The sequence below is a fragment of the Lycorma delicatula genome, chromosome 6, assembly GCF_047948215.1.
Source record: "Lycorma delicatula isolate Av1 chromosome 6, ASM4794821v1, whole genome shotgun sequence".
NCBI lineage: Eukaryota > Metazoa > Arthropoda > Insecta > Hemiptera > Fulgoridae > Lycorma > Lycorma delicatula.
In genome coordinates this window covers 149,412,024-149,433,647 of record NC_134460.1, presented here as the reverse complement: position 1 = coordinate 149,433,647, position 21,624 = coordinate 149,412,024, and the positions used below count along the sequence as shown (strand labels likewise).

The 21,624-nt window shown below is 28.2% G+C and overlaps 1 protein-coding gene across 1 annotated transcript in view; it reads left to right on the top strand.

Moving 5' to 3' along the window:
- The window catches only part of LOC142326370 (uncharacterized), a 181,880-nt gene that overhangs the window by 99,956 nt on the left and 60,300 nt on the right, over positions 1–21,624 (top strand). Inside the window, exons 6-9 of the mRNA XM_075368826.1 lie at positions 8,368–8,437; positions 13,304–13,372; positions 18,077–18,423; positions 21,189–21,292. Of these exons, the coding sequence (XP_075224941.1) occupies positions 8,368–8,437; positions 13,304–13,372; positions 18,077–18,423; positions 21,189–21,292 (590 nt within the window). The remainder of the gene's footprint in view (positions 1–8,367; positions 8,438–13,303; positions 13,373–18,076; positions 18,424–21,188; positions 21,293–21,624) is intronic.

Here is a 21,624-nt window from a genome sequence, read left to right as displayed (position 1 = left end):
CCCTCAGTTAAGTAAAATTTTAACACTACGTCGTATAGCACTCCAATCAAAACTGTTCAGATTTGTTACTTACTTTTTGTATTTTATTCCTTTGTGAGGAGAACTGAAATTTTTCTGAAGCTATTTCACCAGTAATTCGATAAACTGTTCTTTTTGAGACTCCTGTGGCACACACAACACATTCTACAACAGTTTTGGGGTCACTAACAAACATTCCAACAGCAGCTTCTCCTGTCATGTAATTGAAAACATTGTGTATAATTTCTTTCCCTTGGGGTGGTGAATGTCTTTTCCACATAAATTAAACAAATATGCAAAATAAAATCAATTCACTATAATAAGAATACAGCCGACAAAAATTTATTAATTTAATGTGAATAAATTACTTTTACAATTTCACTTAAGATTTCAACTACTTTCAAGAACAGAAACTCAAAGAATGCTATAATTGAATAATAACCTTACTCTTGAGACAGACACACTCAATTAACTGGACAAGTTTTAAAACATGTTAAGTCTCTGATGGCTGTTACTAGACGACCAACCACATTAGAAAAATTCATTAAATAAGAGTAACAAAAAAATTGAGAATTTATAAAGAGTAACAGAAAAATGAGAATTTATTTAAATTTTAAAAAGAAACCTGAGTCTTAACATAATTGCCTGCAAAAATCATATGATTCATGTTATTGTTTGTAATAATTTAATTTATAATATAAAAACCCATATATATATATATATATATATATATATATATCACATGCAACTGCAAATACAGTATAAATTAGACCGGAATCATTTAAAAAACAAATTAGTCTCTGAATGAATGAGGAATGGTCTGTATGAATAGAAATTTAATGTTTCATTTGAATGTTTAGAATGACACATCATTCGGTTACTATTTACACAAATCTGAATAAAGAAATTTTTCTTATGTATGACTTGGCTAGCACATGATTGTTCGCCACTCCCAGAATAAAGGGTGAAGAGTGTAGCATAAACAGTAGACATCAATCTTGTGCTTGTTTGGCTGGGATATTATATACAGTTATAAAACTGCATATATAAATATACTTTGGCCTAAACACTAATCAGTAAGACATACTGTCTTTAATTAAATAGTATTATAAACCTGTGCTCATTAGGCAGCAAGATATACAGCTACGCTGTTCATCAGATCTGTGCCAACTCAGCTTGGACAAGCTATAACAAACTATTATATGTAAAATATTTCTAAAATCTATATATTATTTTTATGGAATGATTGTATGTGTTTTGAACAAGTATCATTTGTGGATTTTTATAAATATTAAAGGTGAAATCAATTTTTAGTGAAATCTAGGAATTTAAAATATTTTTTGATGATCATATTCTAAACAGAAAAAAATTAAGTATAATTTTTTGGTGAATATCAGCACAGAAGAATATTTAAACCAAAAAAAAATTAAATAAATTAACCCATCAGAAGGCCTTGTTGCGTAATATGAAACAGTGTTGTTTTATATATATATATTTATATATATATATATATATATATAAAAATGCAAGCGTAAAGTTGTATGTAATGTATACCTTTGATGATGAGATGTTTGTGCACTTAAAATATAAGATTTCTTTTTTCAAATATTACGTATGGTAGTTTTGTCAGTATATCTTCCTAGTTTATGTGCAGTAATAAATGTTGCAGTGTACTTTTTGACAGGTGTCTCATTTGTAGATTTTGAGTTAATTGCTTTATTTGTTTTAGCCGTTTTATTTTTATCAGAAATTTTAATATAGATTCAAATTCTAATTTAAGTTTCTTTGTTTTTGTAAATGTACTTAGTAATTTGTTTGTATATAATAAGATATATTGTATTATTCATTAACTTTCTACTTTTTTTTGAATTTGAAATTTTAATGCAGGGTTAAATTTTAGTTCAACCATTTTTATTTTTATTAATCCGGTGATTTTGTTGTGACTAATTATATATAGTGATTGTACAAATTCCTTTGTTGGCCAAGATGTAGATAAGATCAAGATTGACATATGATTTTATTATCAATAAATACTCTTATACAAATCAAATTTAATGTTATACTTTCAAGGCTACTTCATGCAGTACATAATAAATATACTATTTTATGATGTAATAAATAAGTCTTCTAACCACTTTTACGCAAATACTATTAACAGCAAGATTATCTGCAATATCATTGAGGAAATTACTGAATTAAATTCTAAATATATTACTTGAAAAAAAATCCAGTTGTTTAGGAAGTGGATTTGATAATTTATCATTTTTTAAAAGTAAATGAGTGAAGTAATAAAACGAAATGAAGATAACACAGATTCTAGTAATAGATTATAAAACAATTAACACCAAATGCCAAATGACCTCAATAAAATGCAAATATAAAGTATGAGATATGTTAACTTCATTTTTATAGAAAATTTTTTTTATTTTACAAGGAATATGTTTTTTCAGGGTCAGTACAAAATTCACTTGAAAAAAATAAAACACAAAAGATAAGCATAAAATTGGAATTTACAATTTCGTAAAAATTAAGATTAACCACTCAAAAAACTAAAATTAGTCATTCAGTTGTATCCAACCCTACGGCAATGTTTTTGCCATTGGAATTTTCCTGGTAGGTTTGCCATTGCCTTCCCAAAGTGGTTAATTGAAACCCAACCACCAAAGAACATTTGCATCCACAGTCTAGGATTTTAATCCAGTCTAGTATTCAAACCTTTGAATACTATTCATAGTCTAGTTAGTATTCAAAGGTTTTAGTTGTAAAGCAACTGCCTTTACAAGGACTCATACCTTGGACTCTCGACTTCAAAAAACAGCTGATTTTGATGAAGAGTTTAGCCACTAGACAGATGGATTAACTAATAGGATTGGAAAATTGTATTTTATGTCTTAGTAGGGCAAAAAAAAGTTTCATAGATATTTAAACCAAATTATTTAGAAAATGAAAAAAACGTTTTTCAAATTTAATGTAAAATCTAAAAAAATTTTAAATTTCTAGGATTTGAATCAACTTAATTCAACTGTTAATAGTTATTCCAAACAGGGTAACTTCCTTTTGTCATAAATTTATAAGGCCAAGTTTTAACAATGTGTGAAAACATAAATGTTCTTAACAAATAACATAAAAAAATTTCTGTAGTTTATAAAACAATTGAACATTCATGTTCAAAAAGGTGAAGTTAAATTATATGATTTGAATAATAAATTCAAACTAGAATAAAATATTATTACATATAAAATGTTTAACTACTTATAAGAAGATTCCATCAGTTACAACATGGTGATTCTGGAACCCAAAAATGTTTTAGGGTTTAGCAAACTGATATTAGAACTTCAAAACATTGCAAATAAAATTTGTTTCAAAATATCATTCAAAAAGACAGAAATTATGCCCCAAAAAAATTAAAAAAAGTAAAGATAAACAGTAATAGAATTAAAATAGTAATCCAATTTAAATACCTCGGAGAAGTAATAAAATCAACCTAAACGAAAAAACCTCAACACAAATAAGAAGAAACAAGCTAGCTAAAGCTCAAAAATTAACCTGATATACTTAAAATAAAAAATGCCTAACAGCAAACACAAAAATAAGACACTACAGCATAGTTATAAAACCAGAAGCCACTTAAGCAGCAGAAACACCATTCCACCTGAATGAACAATCAAAGATAGACAAAACTCCAGACAATTAAAAGAAGAATTGGAAGAACCTGCATTAATAAAAAGTACTAGGAAGATGGGCAGTGGTGGATTGTGCCTGACAAAGTCATAAGAGGAGACTTTTATTCTTTGGACATATCATGAAGATGCAACATTCAATACTTCTGAAACAGCTAGTAGAGTTCAATGTCGACTTGAAAAACACAACAACAGGATACAGATGGATCAAAGAAATAAGAGAGAATCTGAAGGAAATTACCTTACACCAGAAGACACCACAAATAAGATAAAATTAAACAAGAAAATCAAGAACAAAAACGCTCGCTTCACATTCACAGGAAAAATAGCCACAACACAAACATTTTCAACACTAAAAAGTGCACAAATATCAAAACATATGAAAAAGTACTAGGACCAAAAGGCCCAAACAATCTCATCACAGAGTCTTGGATAATGTACTAACTAAAGTGATCCTATGCAGTCATAAAAGATAACAAACCATTAGAGATTTCCAGATACTTTATCAGCACGATGAATTTTTGTTGTAATCAGTATTCATGTCTATTTAGCATCCATATATAATATCTAAATTGTATCTATAAAAAAATTTTAATCGATGATCAACAGCAGGAAATGTATTTTTTTTTTTTAAATATCTAAAATTACTCACTTTCAAATAGTACCTGAAATTTTTTTTATTTACTTATGCTGCTACTCTCTTATTGTAATGTAGAGAACTAAACTAATAAAAACTACCAACTAAAATTAGAAATAAAAATACTAAGATTGGTTTAAATTAAAACCATTACAACTTGTCTCTAAAGGAACTTACCATCTATATTAATTTATTTCCTCTTTATAAAAAAATACAGGCTAACCTCCCCCTCCAAATTATAACCACTGATGAGAGATAAAGTTTTGCAGCATGTGAAAAATACCAAGTTTGACTGGAACACAAACCCAGCATATCTGGATGAAAGGCAGAGACCTACATTTCATTGTGGAGGTCAGTGGAGCAGTGACTAACAACTATTATGTTCTGGTGCTATAACAAACTTTCATTAAATGAGTATAGTGTAGTGTTACTGGGTGTTATACGATGAATTTTTTATAATGCTGCAAAGATGGAAATGGCATGTTTATTGTACATACAATTAGTTGTAATACTATACTGCAACATATATTTCATACAATTCTGCTGTATTTAATTTGTCACCTTTTAAAGATACTGAATGTAACAAATATATTAAACATATAAGATACAAAATAGAAATTATTGATGAAATGCATCAAACTAGTCGAATAACTAATAATGAAAAAATAACTTTTTATAATTTACATCTGGCTCATGCGGTTTGACAATGTCAGAAAAGTTAGACATAATATAAAGTTAGAAACTATAATATAATATAAGGTATATTTTTATGAGAAATTTTTAATGGAGACCTTCTCTAGATTTTTCCTTCAATAATATAAAACACCATTTTTGAACTCTTAATCCTTTTTCCAACATAGTGGCCAACTTCATTATTTCAAATGGAAACCTCATATTTTTATTGCATTTTTAGCAATAAAAATATCTATTTTAAGACATTTAGGTTAGGTATTTTTCTCTAAACACAGCACTAGGAGCTACAAACTGACAATTGTAAACTTAAAAAACCAATAAATACAGTTTAAATGCTAAAAAAGTATCAGCTATTTTTTGCATTGTTGCAAAATTTCTCGAATTTAACAAAGCTATTGATAGTTAATGTGAACCCCCTTTTTATCAATTGTCTAGAAGTTAATAAATACCTTAGTTTTTAATACTCTTTATTTGCATTAAGATTCTGTTTTGAAGTAATTATCAGATGTTTGAATTGTTTTTATTTTAATAATGCAGTTTAATAACAAAAAATGGATGTGGTGGAAATTTATTTTTTAAGTAGAAGAAATTCAGTGAGAAATACATATGTACAGCGATGTCCTGATAGACATCCACCTCAATTTAAACTGTTTGCAAGATTAATTGGAAATCTATGAAGTAATGGGTTGTTTCAGAAAAAATTACACTGCCAGAACAGAGTTGTTACTAAAAATATTGAGACAATATTCTGGCCTTCTTTGAAGCATTTCCTATAGCTTCTGTAAATGAAGTAGGGCAATTGCCATATGTATCTTATGGCTTGATAGCAAGTGTGTTGCAGAAGCATAGTTACTGTGCATATAAGAACTGCAGTTCTTCACACTATGATACCTGGTGATGAAGTAAGAAGGCTTGAAATCGGTAGCTGGATTGCAGAACATGTTGCAAATTATCTTAATCTTTTTTCTAATATTATTTGGTGTGATGAAACTAAAAAGAAAATCCATTAATTGTCAGAGAATGACCCAATCAAGTGAGATTTTCCATAAACTGCTGGTGCGCTATCATCAACAACAACAATCAAATTTTGGCCGTGCATTTCTGAGGGAAATTTTATGGTAGCTTGATATCATCAATTGCTGGAAGATGTTCTACTACCATCTATTGATGACTTGCCTTTAGATTTGCAAATGCACATGTATTTCCAACGAGATGGAACTCCAGCACACAACCATGGCAAGGTAGAGGAATTTTTACCAAATTAGATGGATTGCTAACCATGGACCTATAGCTTGGCCGGTGAGTAGTCAAGACAATCCTCCATTGGATTATTTTATGTGGGGACACGTAAAAGACAGTTGTACACATTTCAGTATGCTTCATTATAAGAAATAACAGCTAAGTGGTTGGAAGTTTGTTCAACATCCATCACAACACATTATATAAAGCTGTTAATGACATTTTCAGGAGACTGTTTTCAAGCATTTTTACTAATTGTGGCCATTTCCAAAATCTGTAATAATTGACACTGCAATTCTGTTATAATTCCTACTTCATAATAAATAAAACTAAGACCACACTGTTTTACCATTACCATTACTTACCAAAGTTTTAATGTTACCATTACTTATCATTACTTACCATTACCATTAAAAGTTACCACTACCATTTAAAGTTTACCATTACTTTATTTTCTACCACATTTAATTTTCAAACTTTGAAAATATTGTTTGGCAATGAAGTACTAATACATTAGGTTTCCATTTAAAATAATACAGATCCATATTTGATTTTACAATTGTGAACCCACAGCTCCATTTAGAGAAATATTCCCAAGAAATTATAATTAAAAATGTTTTAAAAACTATTTTCTATCCAGAAATGCAATAAAAACATGAGGTTTCCATTTGAAAAAATGAAGTAAGCCACCATATTAGAAAAAGGGTGAAGATTTTAAAAATAGTAATACTCCATTTTTAATGGAGAGCCTTCTAGGGAAGGTTCCCCATTAAAATTTCTCATAAAACTAGAAAGTTTCTGAGATCCAATGACCATTTTGGGTTGATCACTCTAGTCACATTATATGTATTTTGTTCCTGATTTTAAATGGTTCCAAAACGTTTTGTTTCATAATTTTGTGCAATAATAGTATTTTGCAGTTTAATTTTCAAAAACAATGTGTTAATTTTTATACATGAAATGATTAAAAGTTATGATCTGTATTTTTTGAGGAAATTTCTAATTTTGTATACTATTTTTCTGTACATTTCAATAAGCATAGCAGCATAATTGTATATAATTATAGAGTGATTCAGTACGAAAGGGAAATAATTTATGAACAGATTCTACAGCTTGAAATAAGGAAAAATGTTCATATAAACATAGTTCAAAAACCACTTTGTTATTTTGTTTCACTTTGACATTGATTTTCTCAAAAGTAAATTATCTACAAGTTTCCATAATAAAATTTACACATTTAATAGTCATTTAACAGTTATTATCCTTCAAACCTAAAAAAAATATGTTTTTCATCACCAAATTTTTTTGTTTTACATTGGATATCATGAAAACTACAGGAGCTATAGTTCTGCAATCTGTTTTATTCAATTCTTTAGGTCAAAAAACATAAGATACCATCAAGTTTACCCCTTAAATAATGCCTTAAAAATTTAAGTATGAGCTCCTTTAACCAGGTGAACTAAAATCCAGACAGAACTTTTCACTAGCCATAACTCTTATCTCTTCAATAGAATAATATAAAAATATAGATCATAACTTTACTAATCATTTCAGTTATAAAAATTAACACATAGTTTTTTTTTTTTTAAATTAATCATTATTACATAATTTGATTTATGTTGTATGAACCTTTCCTTATTTCAAAAGCCCTACAATCAGTTCCCAAATTATTTCTCTTTGCTCGTGAATTATCATGAACATATTCATTGAGTTCATTCTTATATTCAGATTAGTCTATGAAGCGATGAATCATAATGTTGTATTCAATATCCATGGTGATAATTTCTACCAGTAACTAATGTAACCACCAGTTCTGTTCAATTTTCCTTCGTTATCTCTTTTCCAATATTTTATCTACAGCATCCACCTCAACTAGCACACCTTCCTTTGTACTTATTGGACATAATAATTTTCCTTGCAAGAAAATGTCTTATTTGCAGACTACAAATAAGACACTCTGGGAATGTACAAATAAAAAGTAATTTGAAATTTAGTAATGCAACAATGAACCTGTACTTTCACACAATGCAGTCGCTGAAAAGTATAATTTGAAATAAATATGATATTCATTGATGTAATGTTAATTTATTTATGTTTCAGGAAGAACAGAAACCTGTATATGAACCAGTTTGGGGCGATTCTAGACATAATCCATCAACTCAAAGCTATGGTGAGTTTTTAGACAAAGAAATCAATAGATAGTAAACATTCTTTTGTTACTTTACCGCTTGACTACCTTCATATTTTCCCTCTTGTCATTTTCATCATATGTCGCCAGTGAAAAAGTCGAGAACTAGGAAACCAAAGCCTAATCCATATGTTGAAAATCGTAAAGCATATTTTAATCAACTTGTTGAAAAAACAAAAATAAATAGAATGCTTTCAGCCGAACAAAATTCTAAGTATAAACAAAAGGTGTTTGATTATCAAACATATAAGAAAAAACTACAACAAATCACACAACCAAAAGCAGGTATTTTATATAAATTATTTTTTGACCTATTTTTATCTTTTGGTAAATAATTTGTAACATTGCAAATTTATTTAAAGAAACAATTAATTAGCTTTCGTGCTATCCACAGATACTTAAAAGTAAAACTTAAAAACTTTTATATATATATATATATAAATTTGTATTATATTTTTTTGTGTAATGAAAATAAATATTTAACTTTTTTATATGTGTTCGGTATATTATTTTTTCATGTAGTTTTTTTGTTTAATTATACCAACCAATTTCCAACTTTGCCACTGATATTAATGGAAACTTAAGTTTAAAAATAGTTATTCATATTTTTAATAATTTCTTCTAAATACCACATAAAAATTTATCAGTAACTGGCTTATACAGACTGTCCCATACTGAAAGAAACATACTTCACGAATGCATTTTGTAGCTCAAAGAAAAAACTTAATGCGACCACACATCCAAAAATGTTCTGTGTTAAGAAAATCTATGGCAGTTATACTGCCAAAACCCACCGAGTTGGTCTAGTGGTGAACTCGTCATTGCAAATCAGCTGTCTTCAAAGTCGAGAGTTCTAAGGTTCAAATCCTAGTAAAGGCAGTTACTTTAATATGGAATTGAATATTACATTGTGAATACCGATGTTCTTTGGTGGTTGGGTTTCAAATAACCACACATTTCAGGAATGGTCGACTTGAAACTGTACAAGCCTAGACTTCATTTACATAAATATATTCATCCTCTGAATTAATACATACAGTGGTTCTGGAGGCTAAACACAAAAAGAAAAAAGATTATACTGCCAAAAGATTTTTCCTGAATTTTGATTAAAAATTTTAATTGATACTATATTGCAATTCTATAGATGTCAATTATGAAGCAACTATTGTGATTTTAAAAACAAATTTACTTAAGTAAAATAATTGTGTTCCAAAATTGTATTTCCATTATTTTCTGACGATTCGTTTTATAAAATTCAATTCAAAAATTTTTTTATCTCTGGAATAAATAAATTTGTTAAACTGTAAATAAACTAAATACTCAATAAAAATAGTAGCAAATTTAATTTAGAGCAAATCGACAGCAAATTTAATTTAGGCCACAGATGTTTCTTTACCTTAATGGTGTACTCACATATTTTTCCATAAAGTAAGACATCAAACAAAATTTGACTTTTCCAATCACACAAGTTGTACAAGTAGGCCCAATTAATTGGCCTCCAACATCCCCTGATTTAAATCCTCTTGATAATTATATTTAAGGGCACAATCAAAATACAAAAGAGTTTACAAAGTAATAATGTATTCAAGAGAACAATTAATCAATAAAATTTTTAATACATTTGAGATACTTAAAAAATAACTCAACAAGTGTACTTCTTTAGGTATATTAAGTAAGATTCCATAAAGAATCAAGGAAAACATTCTGAAAGTTTATTGATGTATAATAAATTAAATTATTCTTGTTCGCTTTATATGTCAGCAATTATGATTTTTAGTAAGTTTAGATTTTAATAATTTCTCCACTTATTTTGTTCTTTTCCTTTCCAATAAATTTGCTTTTTTTATTGTTTATTTACTCTAGTTTTCACAGTTAAAGTTTGAAAAAAAATTGTTAGGTAATAAAAATATAGCTTTGAAATTTAGTTTTCAACATTTTCAGGTAAAGCAAAAAACATCTTCAGTTTTCAATATATCAGATACAGCACAGTTTGTAAGGGTAAAAATTATTTAAGTTCATGTTCAGCTATTTCATAGGGTGTGCAACAGGGTTCAGTGCTTGTTCCAATAAGGTTTTATAATACATATAAATGATCTTTGTTCAGGAAATCTGTCTGGACTTTTGTCATGTTTTGCTGATGATACAGCATTGTGTTATTCAGCTAGAAATATCAATGAACTTAGATTTAGAATGCAGAACTGTTTAAATTATCTAAAACTATGTTTTGTGACTAATAGAATGGCACCAAGTAAAGAAACTAAATTTATTCATTGTAATTTTAGATTTTAGAAACAAACAGGAACTTCTAGTAACATTTATTTTAAGTGTTAAAATTGTCTTCAGAGAAGATTATTCATTGATAAAATTTGTATTTAGTGTGCAAGTATAGAAAAGGTTTCTATTATTAAATATCTGGGTTATGTTTATGAGAACTGTACTTGGAAAAAGCAATTTCGTTAGAATGCATGTGTACAAGATTTGCATAAAATGTATATTTTAAAGTTTATTTGCCCAGTTTCTGTTTTGAAATTAGTATGCCCAGTTTCTGTTTTGAAATTAGTATGCCCAGTTTCTGTTTTGAAATTAGTATATTACGCTTTGGTAAATAGTAAATTGCAATATGGGATAAGTGTGTGGGGTGGTACCTATTGTTCAACAATAAAATGGATTGTTATAGCTAAAAAAAATAATAATATGGTAGATCTGTACAGTGAAGAGATTTGAGTGTACTTTTCCCCTGTTTAAAGACCTGGGTATACTTCTGCTTATGATCTTTTTATTTTCCATGTTATGCGTACTTTCTTCATTAGGGGAGGGCAGACGATTACAAATACCCTTGTTTACTTGGCCAGGTAATGAATTATAGAGTAATATTCACTTTATTATTGATTTCTTTTTGTATTTTTTCATCTGCCATCTACCTGCTCTTTGAATTGTTCTGAAAGTGCTTCAACACAATTTTCTTAATTCATGAAATACCTAGTTACTTTTTTCTAAAAGTTTTTTTTTTTTGTATTTAAAATGTAAATTTTTAGCATTATATTGTATATTTTTATTTATGAATACTAATTGATTTAAAATAATGAATAAAGACTGTGTGAATTTTAGTGGAAATAAAAAATTTGAAAACTTTTGGTCAAATTACATTTAAAACCATAAAATTTATCCCATAAGTGGCATTCATAGAAACACATTAGTAGCATTAATTTACATTTAAAATTTGCCTCATAAATAGCATTAATTTACTATACTTATGGTAGAAATTTGAGAAAAATCTTTAACCAGCCATAAACAGAAAACAAAATGTAATCAGATCCATATTTATATAAAAAAAAAAACACATTTTCTTAATTTTGATCTGTGCATAAATCGTACAATGATGCTATTATTATTATTATAACTCTTCAGATCTTTTCACAAACCCAGTCTTAGAAATCTGAATACAAAAATTATCTATTTTTTGTAAACAAATTTACCTACAGAGGTGACAACCTTAGCATGGGTCTATCATGTTTATCTTCAACAATTTCATTTATTTCATCTTTTTCATTAATGTGTGTTCAACTAAGAACAATCATAATATTAAAAAAAAAATTGTCCATTTTTAACAAAAAACGAGTAAATTATAATTAAACAATACTAACAAGTACCTACTGTATAATGTAAATCAACAATAACAAATTCTAATATGCATCTCTAATTTACATACATCTCAAATATGAGTAATTCTATTTGCAAATTTCAATCCAAAGCTAAATTCTGATGTTGAGTTCAGTGTTTGTTTTTTGTACACTTTATTTCTATGAATGAATTACATACAGTTTGTCCAGTAAATAATAACCAGTAGATTTCTAATACATATGATATACATATATATACACACATATTTAAATTTTATTAAATAAACTACCTAGTACAGAATATTGAGATAAGATATATCTTACATTAATTTTTCATAAAAGTAGTTTTGCAGGATCTCACATCCTCAGTTATGATTGAATAATTCAATTATTGCATATTGAAGTAAGATATATATCTTATCTCAAATTTTGTTCTAGATGATTTATTTAATATAACTTAACAGGACAGATGTATAATATGTATCTATCTATCTATAAATATATATATATATACACAGCATATAATTATTATCTTTTATGACTGCATAGGCTCACTTTTGTCTGGCCATTACCCAAACGTCTTTGATTGGGCCTTGCAGTCCTCTGAGTACTTTTTCATACATTTTGATCTTTGTGCCCTTTCTAGTATTGAAAATGTTCGTGTTGTGAGTTTTTCTGTTCTTGATTTTATCTTATTTGTGGTGTCTTCTGGTATAAGACCAATTTCCTTCAGATCCTCTCTTACTTTTTCTGATTCTATTTGACTGTCTTGTTTCGAGTCGAGATCGTACTGTACTGACTGTTTGAGAAGTTTTGAATCTTGCATCTTCATATGTCCAAGGAATCCTAGTCTCCTTTTGCACATGACATCAGTGATGAGTTCTAACTCTTTCTACACAACTTTGTCAGACACGATCTTTCTGATACTTTTTATCGATGCAGGTTCATCAATTCTTCTTTAGATTTTCTGGAGTATGTCTTTCTTTGATTGTTTATTCAGGTGGAAGAGTGTTTCTGCCACGTAAGTGGCTTCTGGTTTTATAACTGTATTATAGTGTCATATATATATATTAATTATTTTACAGAAATTAATCTTTTTAAGATTCATATTATTCCTCTGTACTGATAAAATTATATTTAAATTCTATTTACTAGGTGGTTTATTTAATAGAATTTAAATATAGTTTAAAATATATATATTTCAATAACTGTTTTAATATTATTTCAGGAGTTATTCGACCACTGTACCTTAAATTTCAACCTGATAATAACTATGGAGGGAATTTACCTCCAGAAGGTAAGAGAATAAATTTTTATCTAATCTAGATTTATTAAAAAGCAAATTTTTAAAAATAACAGCAATTCTATAAAAAAAATAAGAAATTTGTATATCTACTTTTTTACGTAACTAAATAATAACAATAAATGTGAGATGTAACATTACTTAAAATCCAACTTGTTTAACAAAGTATGTAAACTATAAATTGCCAGGTCACTTTCCATCATCATGAGTTTCATGGTATTTTCACTGGAAATTTGACTTATTGTCATACTTTGTTTTATTTTAATAAATCAAAAATAGCAATAGTATTTCAAAATGATGTTTCATGACAATTCAACTGCCAATTACTTTTAATAATTTAAACAATTACTTTAAGAAGCGTAACAATCTTTTTATTAGAATTTTTAATTTTACTTAATTTCACTCAAATAAAATTTGGATAGATAAATACTTTATGAAATGATAAATCAAAGCAAATGTTCAAATTTACAAAGTGTCCAGAAAGTCTGGAAATGGCTTAATTATAGCAAACCGTGTGACTACATAATACCAAAATAAATGTAGTTGATACTGTATCAAAGAAACTACTCTGAGTTGTGTTTGAAATTATTGATGGCCATCTTGGATTCACCATACTGAATTAAACTTTATTTTTTAAATGGCATGATGGTCATATTACACATGATTTCAATGTAGATTTGAACAGGAAAAATGTTATTGAAAACCACCCCACATCCGTAGTTTCATCTCTGTTTTAGATACTGACCATTCAAGTCTCCAGAACGGGGTAAAACTGCCATCCCCAACCACCATTCAAGATAAATATTTTCAGTAGAAAGGGGGATAAAAACACCTCATATAACATTGCAATTTCATGCTGAAAATGATTCTGTAAATGGTTTTCCAAAATCTGTTCTCATTACTTAATTATTCAAATTGTATTATTGATATTCAATAATGAAATTTTAACAAAATTAGAAACAGCTGATTCATTGCATTTATTTTTTTTATTTGATATTAGAAAAGACAGGTGATTTTTATAAAATTAATGAAAGAATGAATCATAATTTTTATTAAACAATATTTATTTATTTGAGAAATAAAAATTGAAGTGATTTAATTACATAATTTTTTTTCTAAAATTAAACTCAAAAATTTTACTTTGCATGGTAGGCAATAGCTGTATTGTTGAGCGAATTATTTTACTATTTTCTCATTAAGGTAATGGAACACAGTGAATATGAAAGGATAACTCTTCTAATGATACGTGGATAAGGCGATCAAGTAAGATCATATGACCAAGTAAGAGATTTATTTAATGATACTTCTCCTGATAGTGTTCACATTACAAAATCAACATTGTTACAAGATAGTACTAAGATTTGAGAAATGTGGAATTATAAAAAATTGTTGCAAATCTGGCAACTTAAATCCACTTTATGTGGATGTAAAAGTAGATGTCATGTTAAAGGTAACAGAGAATCTTCACACCTCAATTCGGATTATTAGAAAGCACCTTGATGTAAACAAATAACAAATGTAAGGTCTTGATTAAATAGCAATTGAAGCCTTTACTGAAAACCAAATAAACCCTTACAAAATTCAGCTGGATCAAGAATTATTTGAGGATGATTTTGATCAGTGTGTTGAATTTTGTGAAATTACAATGAATAGGATTATTGAGAACCCAAAACTCCATAACAAATGTTATCTTTTCAGACAAGGTTACTTTTATGCTGAATGGAAATGTCAATAAACATAATTGCTGTTACTGGAGTGAAGAAAATTCACACCGGTTACAAGAAGCATACCCAGCATCCTGAAAAGATTAATGTTTAGGCTGACGTATCAGATACATTAATTGGGCCATTTGTTATTGAAGCAAATTTAACAGGCGAATCATATGAAGATAAGCTTCAAAATAAATTATTCCAGCTATTGAAAATTATTTGGGGAAAAATTTTAACAGTTCATGGTTTCAGCAAGATGTAGCTCCTGCCCATTATTCTCTTCAAGTTCATACTTTCTTGAATAATATTTTCCCACTAAGTTGGATCAGTAGGAGAGGACAAATTGAATGGCTTCCATGATCACCAGATTTGAGTCCATTAGATTTACTTCTTTTAGGGATATTTAAGAGACAAAATTTATAAAACTAATCTGGAGAATCTGTTAGAACTAAGATGAAGAATTCTAATTAAAGTAATTGAAATCTCAAGAGAATTAATTCAAAATACTGTACATAATTTTTACTTGCATACAGGATTTTGTCAACAAGTAGGAGGAGGAAGCCACTTTGAACATCTGTTGTGATTTTAGTACACATTCAATATGTTTTTATTATGTTATTCATTTCCTTGAAAAAATACTTTTTTATAAATAATTAAAACTAAGTTTCTTATAATTACTTAAATAATAAATAAATAAATGCAATGAATCAGCTATTTCTAATTTTGTAAGAATTCCATTATCGAATATCATATGATAGATTTCAAATACAGTAATTATATAATGAGAAGAGATTTTGGAAAACCATTTACAGAATTGTTTCCAGCATGAAATTGCAATGTTATATGAAGTGTAATTATTTCCCTTTTCACCAAAAATATTTATCTTGATTGGAGGTGGGGAACAGCTCTTTTACCATGATCTGGACAGTTTTATGGTCCAACTAAAACACAGATGAAGCTATAGATGCGGAGTTTCACTTGTTTTTTTCCCATTCAAATCTTCATTGAAATCATGTGTAATATGACAATTTTGCCATTTAAAAAATTAATTTGAATTCAATATGGTTAATAATAATTTCAATCACAACAGAGTAGTTTCTGTCATACAGTAATCAACTACATTTATTCTGGTAATATAATCACAACTGGTTTTCTATAATTAACTCTTTCCAGACACCATCTATACATATAACGAAGGGATATATTATATCCCTTATATCAAAAACAAAAGTATAAAAACCTTTTACCACCAAGAGAACAGAATTCAATAATGCTTCTTACCTTATGCTTGTTATTTTTTTCAAATAGCGCTTTTTAGGTTTTACCTTATCATCAGTTAAACTCTTTCTTCCAAATCACACATAAAATTCAAATTATTAAAATTATAACATATAAAAATATGTAGTCATAAACATTAATTTTATTAATTTTACATTTTTTTAATATTTATGACTGCATATATTTATATGTTATAATTTCAATGGTTTGAATTTAACATGTAATTTGGAAGAAAAACTTTTAACTGATAGGGAAAACCTCGAAAGAACTATTAGAAAAAAATAATAAGCATAAGGTAATAAGCATTATTGAATTCTGTAGTCTTGTTGGTAAATGGTTTTTATACTTTTGTCTTTGAGATATTAGTACAGAGAGGAATATGAACAGATACAATAACAAAAGAATTGTTTTTGCTAAGTTATATATACTAAACCATACACCACCACGTTTTGTAAGCAATATATTATGTAATTCATATCAGAAATAGAGAGATGTGCGACTCAAAGTAAATTCTACAATAGTTGCAAAGATGGATCAAAAAAAATATGGGAAACCTAGAATTACAAAATGAAAAATTGTGTAAAAACATAATTCTGCTAATGATAAATTCTCTTAGATGAAAATAAAATGATATAGAATAATAGTCATATGAATTAAATAGACAGAAAATAAGTAAGATCAATAAAGAATAAAACATTTTTAAAGCAATTAACTGAAAAAAGTTTCAGTTTATATATTATTTGTACATATGCTCATAAATTAAGGTTACAGAAAATTGACATTAATTAAAGTCTTATTATTTATTATTTTAAAAACTCAACCCAGTAATTTATTCTTTATTAATTTATTCTTCCCATTAATTTATTCTTTTGAAAATTCAAAAGAATTTTCAAAGTTGAGAGTAAAAAAGATTCGAGTCCTTGTAAAAGCAGTTGCTTTTATATGGATTTAAATGCTAGACTGTGGATACTGGTGTTCTTTGGTGGTTGGGTCTTAATTAACCACTCATCACAGGAGTGATTGGCCTGAATCTGTTCAAGACTACACATTTACTTGTACATTTACACTTACACCATTGGCACATTTTACATGGTACAGTTACATTTACACCAGACTGTGAACAGATGTCTTGGCATTTCTGCATTAGAAATATAACAAGTCGCTTGCATAAAGCAAAGTAAAACTTTGTTAGGACTAGTAAGATAGAACTAAATGTTGTTATATAATTTTTTTAAATAAATATTTAAGTTAAATGATTACAGTAATAAATTCAAAACAATAAAACACTCAAAAACCATTACTAAAAGAAAAATTTATTTAAATTTTTAAAACTATATGGCCATTTAAACTGTTAAATGATGACCACCAAGTAGCTAATACACAAAAACATGAAATACTTTTTAAAAAATAGAAGAAAAGTAAGTCAATAACCAAAAAGGCAATACTTAAAAACCATTATAAATTAGTATTCTACCTATTTTAATAAAAAAAAGTTTAAAATTCCCAAAATTCACCAGAGATGTTGTAAACACCTCTTTGTTTAAAAACTAACAAACCTTTAAAAAACTAATGGAGTTTAAGAAAATTTATAGTTTTAAATAAATTTTCTATTATAGCTTTATGTTTTCAGAATTTCTGTGTAATAAACCAAGTTTAAAATTTTATTTCAGTTTTAATTAAGTCAAACATAACTATTATGATTTGATTTCAGGTTTCCCTCAACTTAATTCTAGTTATTCTCCAGCACTATCCACTAGAAAGATAACTAACAATTCCTTACAAGACAGAATGAATCAATCATGGTCACAATCACAGAATCAATCATGGTCACAATCGCAGAATCAATCATCACCACAAAATGCAATGTCACTGGTGAAATCGACAAGAAGACACGCAGCTATTGAACCGGCTGAGAATTCATACTATGGAAACTATATGTCCCCTACACTGATACCACCACATGTTAGTTTCAATAATTCTAGTCTCCCACCTCTTGTTGCGAACCAAGAGTGGAGAGGAAACAATTGGAATAATTCAAACGAACATTATCATAAGCAGGTAATTTTTATGGTTAAATTACTAAATTCAATGGGATTTTTATACAAGAATTAGTTGCTATGACCGTCAGGCATGTATACAAACACTTAACTTAAAGTTAAGAACACACAGAAAAACGTTTTAAGCAGTAAGCTATCTGTAGTAGAACAGAGTGTGTAAACATAATAGATAAAAAACAGATCTAGTTGAATTTTAGTGGGAATATAAAGGTTCCCATGATAAAAAGTAACATGCAAAAGATGTGAGAACATTAAAACATTCTAGTCTAATGGAATACTGTTCCATTAGAATACTCAGAAGTCAGTATAACACAACAATAATTAAATATTGTTTAATTAACTGTTATTTAGACGGTTTAATTTATTTTGTTGATATGTGCCCACTCAGTATACTGCTTTCATAGGCGACCTCTACTCAGAACATTTTTTTTTTAGAATCTTCAGTCATTTCATGATTTATTTAAAGGAGAAGGGAGAGTTAATATACTATTTCTGTCATTTAACTAAGATCAAACTGACATTCAGTTTTTAATCAGAAATGAGACAAGAGCACATTAACTCTTTCTCTTTAATAAGATAACTTTTTACATGTACTGAATATTGTCTGGTAAATAAGTATGCACTATAAAAGCACTTAATAGTAAAATTAGTAATAAGTAATTACCTATATTTTTTTTTTAAATATTCAAAATTATTTATAATTACTTTCAAATTACAGGGAAATTTTCTATTACATTTTTTCATTTTATGGAGTTCCTTTCAAATTTCTTCAATGGGTTGCCAGTAGCACTCTGCAAAATTCCGGTATGCTGTTTGTTTGAGGGCTGTTCGGAAAGGTCTCAGCCTAACAAAGAAAACACAAGTTTTCTGTTTATTTTTCAATTTAGGCACTTTGTAATTTAATATGTTTAGACCAACGATCTTCCAACTTTTAATACCCTTAATTTAATGCAATTTGTACAATTCTGCAAACTACATAGTTGTGTCAGCTTTGAACTCCTCATTTGAAATGAATCATCATCCTGAGTGCCATTTCTTTAGGTTTGGGAACAGGAAGTAATTGCTAGGAGCTAAATCTGGCGTATAAGACACAAATGAAAACATTTATTGCAGATATGGAAATGTGCATTAGGCGCACTTGGAACTTGTCATGGCATTTTGCAGCAACAACCCAGGGCATGTGAGGAAGTGCATTATCATGATAAAAGAGCACTTTCTTTTAGACCAGATGTTCACATTTTGCCTGAATAACACCCTTTAATCAGTCCAGTAATGAAGCACAATACTTTCTGGTGACAGTCCTGCCTTTTTCCAGGTAGTCTATGAGTACTGCATCACAAGAATTCCAAAAATCCATAGTCATGACTTTTCCTGCAGATGGATCTATTTTGCCTTCTTCAGTGGGCTTTCACCTGCTCCAACTCACTGTTTGGTTTATGGCATGTTCATCATTGTTGCAAAACATAAAAAAAAACTCAGTAGAATCAAGTCTAAACACACACATGAGACTGTTAACAAACGAGTATGGGACTTTGTGTAAAGTTTCTTCATACCCAAAATATCATGCAAAATGCAGTATTCACAGTCTGTAAAAATGTTTGCATATCAGCAACCTCATGCATCTTCAGTCAGTGGCAGTTCAATACAGCATTGTGAATTTTTGTAACAATTTTGTCTGTCATAGAAGTTTTTGGGGATCCCAAGTGTTCTATTGAATGGATATATAATCATGTTCAAATTCAGCAGCCCCCACTTTTTTACCATCAAAATAAAGGGGAAGAATCCTTTGAAGCGGAATCTAACTTTTTTTGTATGTTCATTCTGGTTAAACCTTTTAAAATAAAGTATAACATAAAGCTTGAACTTCAAATTTATCCATTTTTCAGAAAATATCAAAACTTGTTAGCTTTTCTAGACTGCCACAAACAAGTAACTAAAGACTCTACTGAAACCATCCAAAGGATCATACTTGCCAAATATCATAAGTCATTTGATCATACAGTGTATACTTGCTCCATCTCTGTGTAAGGCTATGAACTTTCCAAACGACCTAGTAACTCAACTGATGAAGAAGCACAACAAAAGGAAAAGTTATAACTGTAATGTAAAAATGAGCTGTGAATAATTCTTAATTTTTTAAAACGCTTAAGACACTTCATTATGCTAACTGAAAGATTTTATTTATTAAATAACCAAGAATAGTGTCAATTTTGTATGTTGTAGCAAATTTGCACACCCTAAGTGTTAAGTGTGAAAGTCATTATAAAGAATATAGAGATTCACAACTCAATTATAATTATATAGAGCATTTTGTTTTCATTACTACACTATTATCACTTCTGGCCTTACTTAATCTCACTGATCATGTTTTGTAAAACAAACAATCCAAATATGAAGAATTAATTATAGTACAAATCAGATAATTTTCAAAAGATGTAATTATTTAAACAGAGTAGTTAAAGAAAGAATATATGAAACACAGTATTGAAATGCAGCAAATAAGTGAGTGAAATAATAAGGTGATATTTGATGTTATTAATTTATTACCAAATAATAATTGTATCAAACCAGTCAGATGACTGATAGCTAAATAAGAAAGAATTTTTAAACTAATATAAGTAAATAAAAATACAGATATGATTTCTATGACTATATAGAAGAAAGAAATGCATATAGATGAAAGAAATACTTCTTTCATCTATATAATACGTCTTTCATCTATATAGATGAAAGAAATACTTTTATGAGAACATTTTTTTATTCCAGAATGAAACCATTCAAAGGATAATACCTTATGAAGAACCAAGACAAAGTCGATGGTCAAGAAGAACTGAGCCAGAAACCTTTAATTATCATACAAAAATGATTCCGTAAGTGTTTAATCCAGTTATAATACCAAAGCAATCAATCATTCTCAGTTTGCTGCACACATAATTCCTAACTTTAATTTTAACGACTGGGATTAGGAAAATATAGAATAGTAAGACATTTGATTTGGCAGGTCTCTATCTAGGAATCACAGTAAAACTTGCACAACTGCTTATAAAAATTTATATTTCCCCTCCATATAAAAACAGCTGTCTTGCAACAACAAAACTGCAAACTATTTAAGGTCTAACCAGGTTTTTTTTGTTTTGAATTTTTTATTCACATTTTCAAACGTGTAAAAGCAGTTCACTTCTATGAATTAACTAAAAAAAAA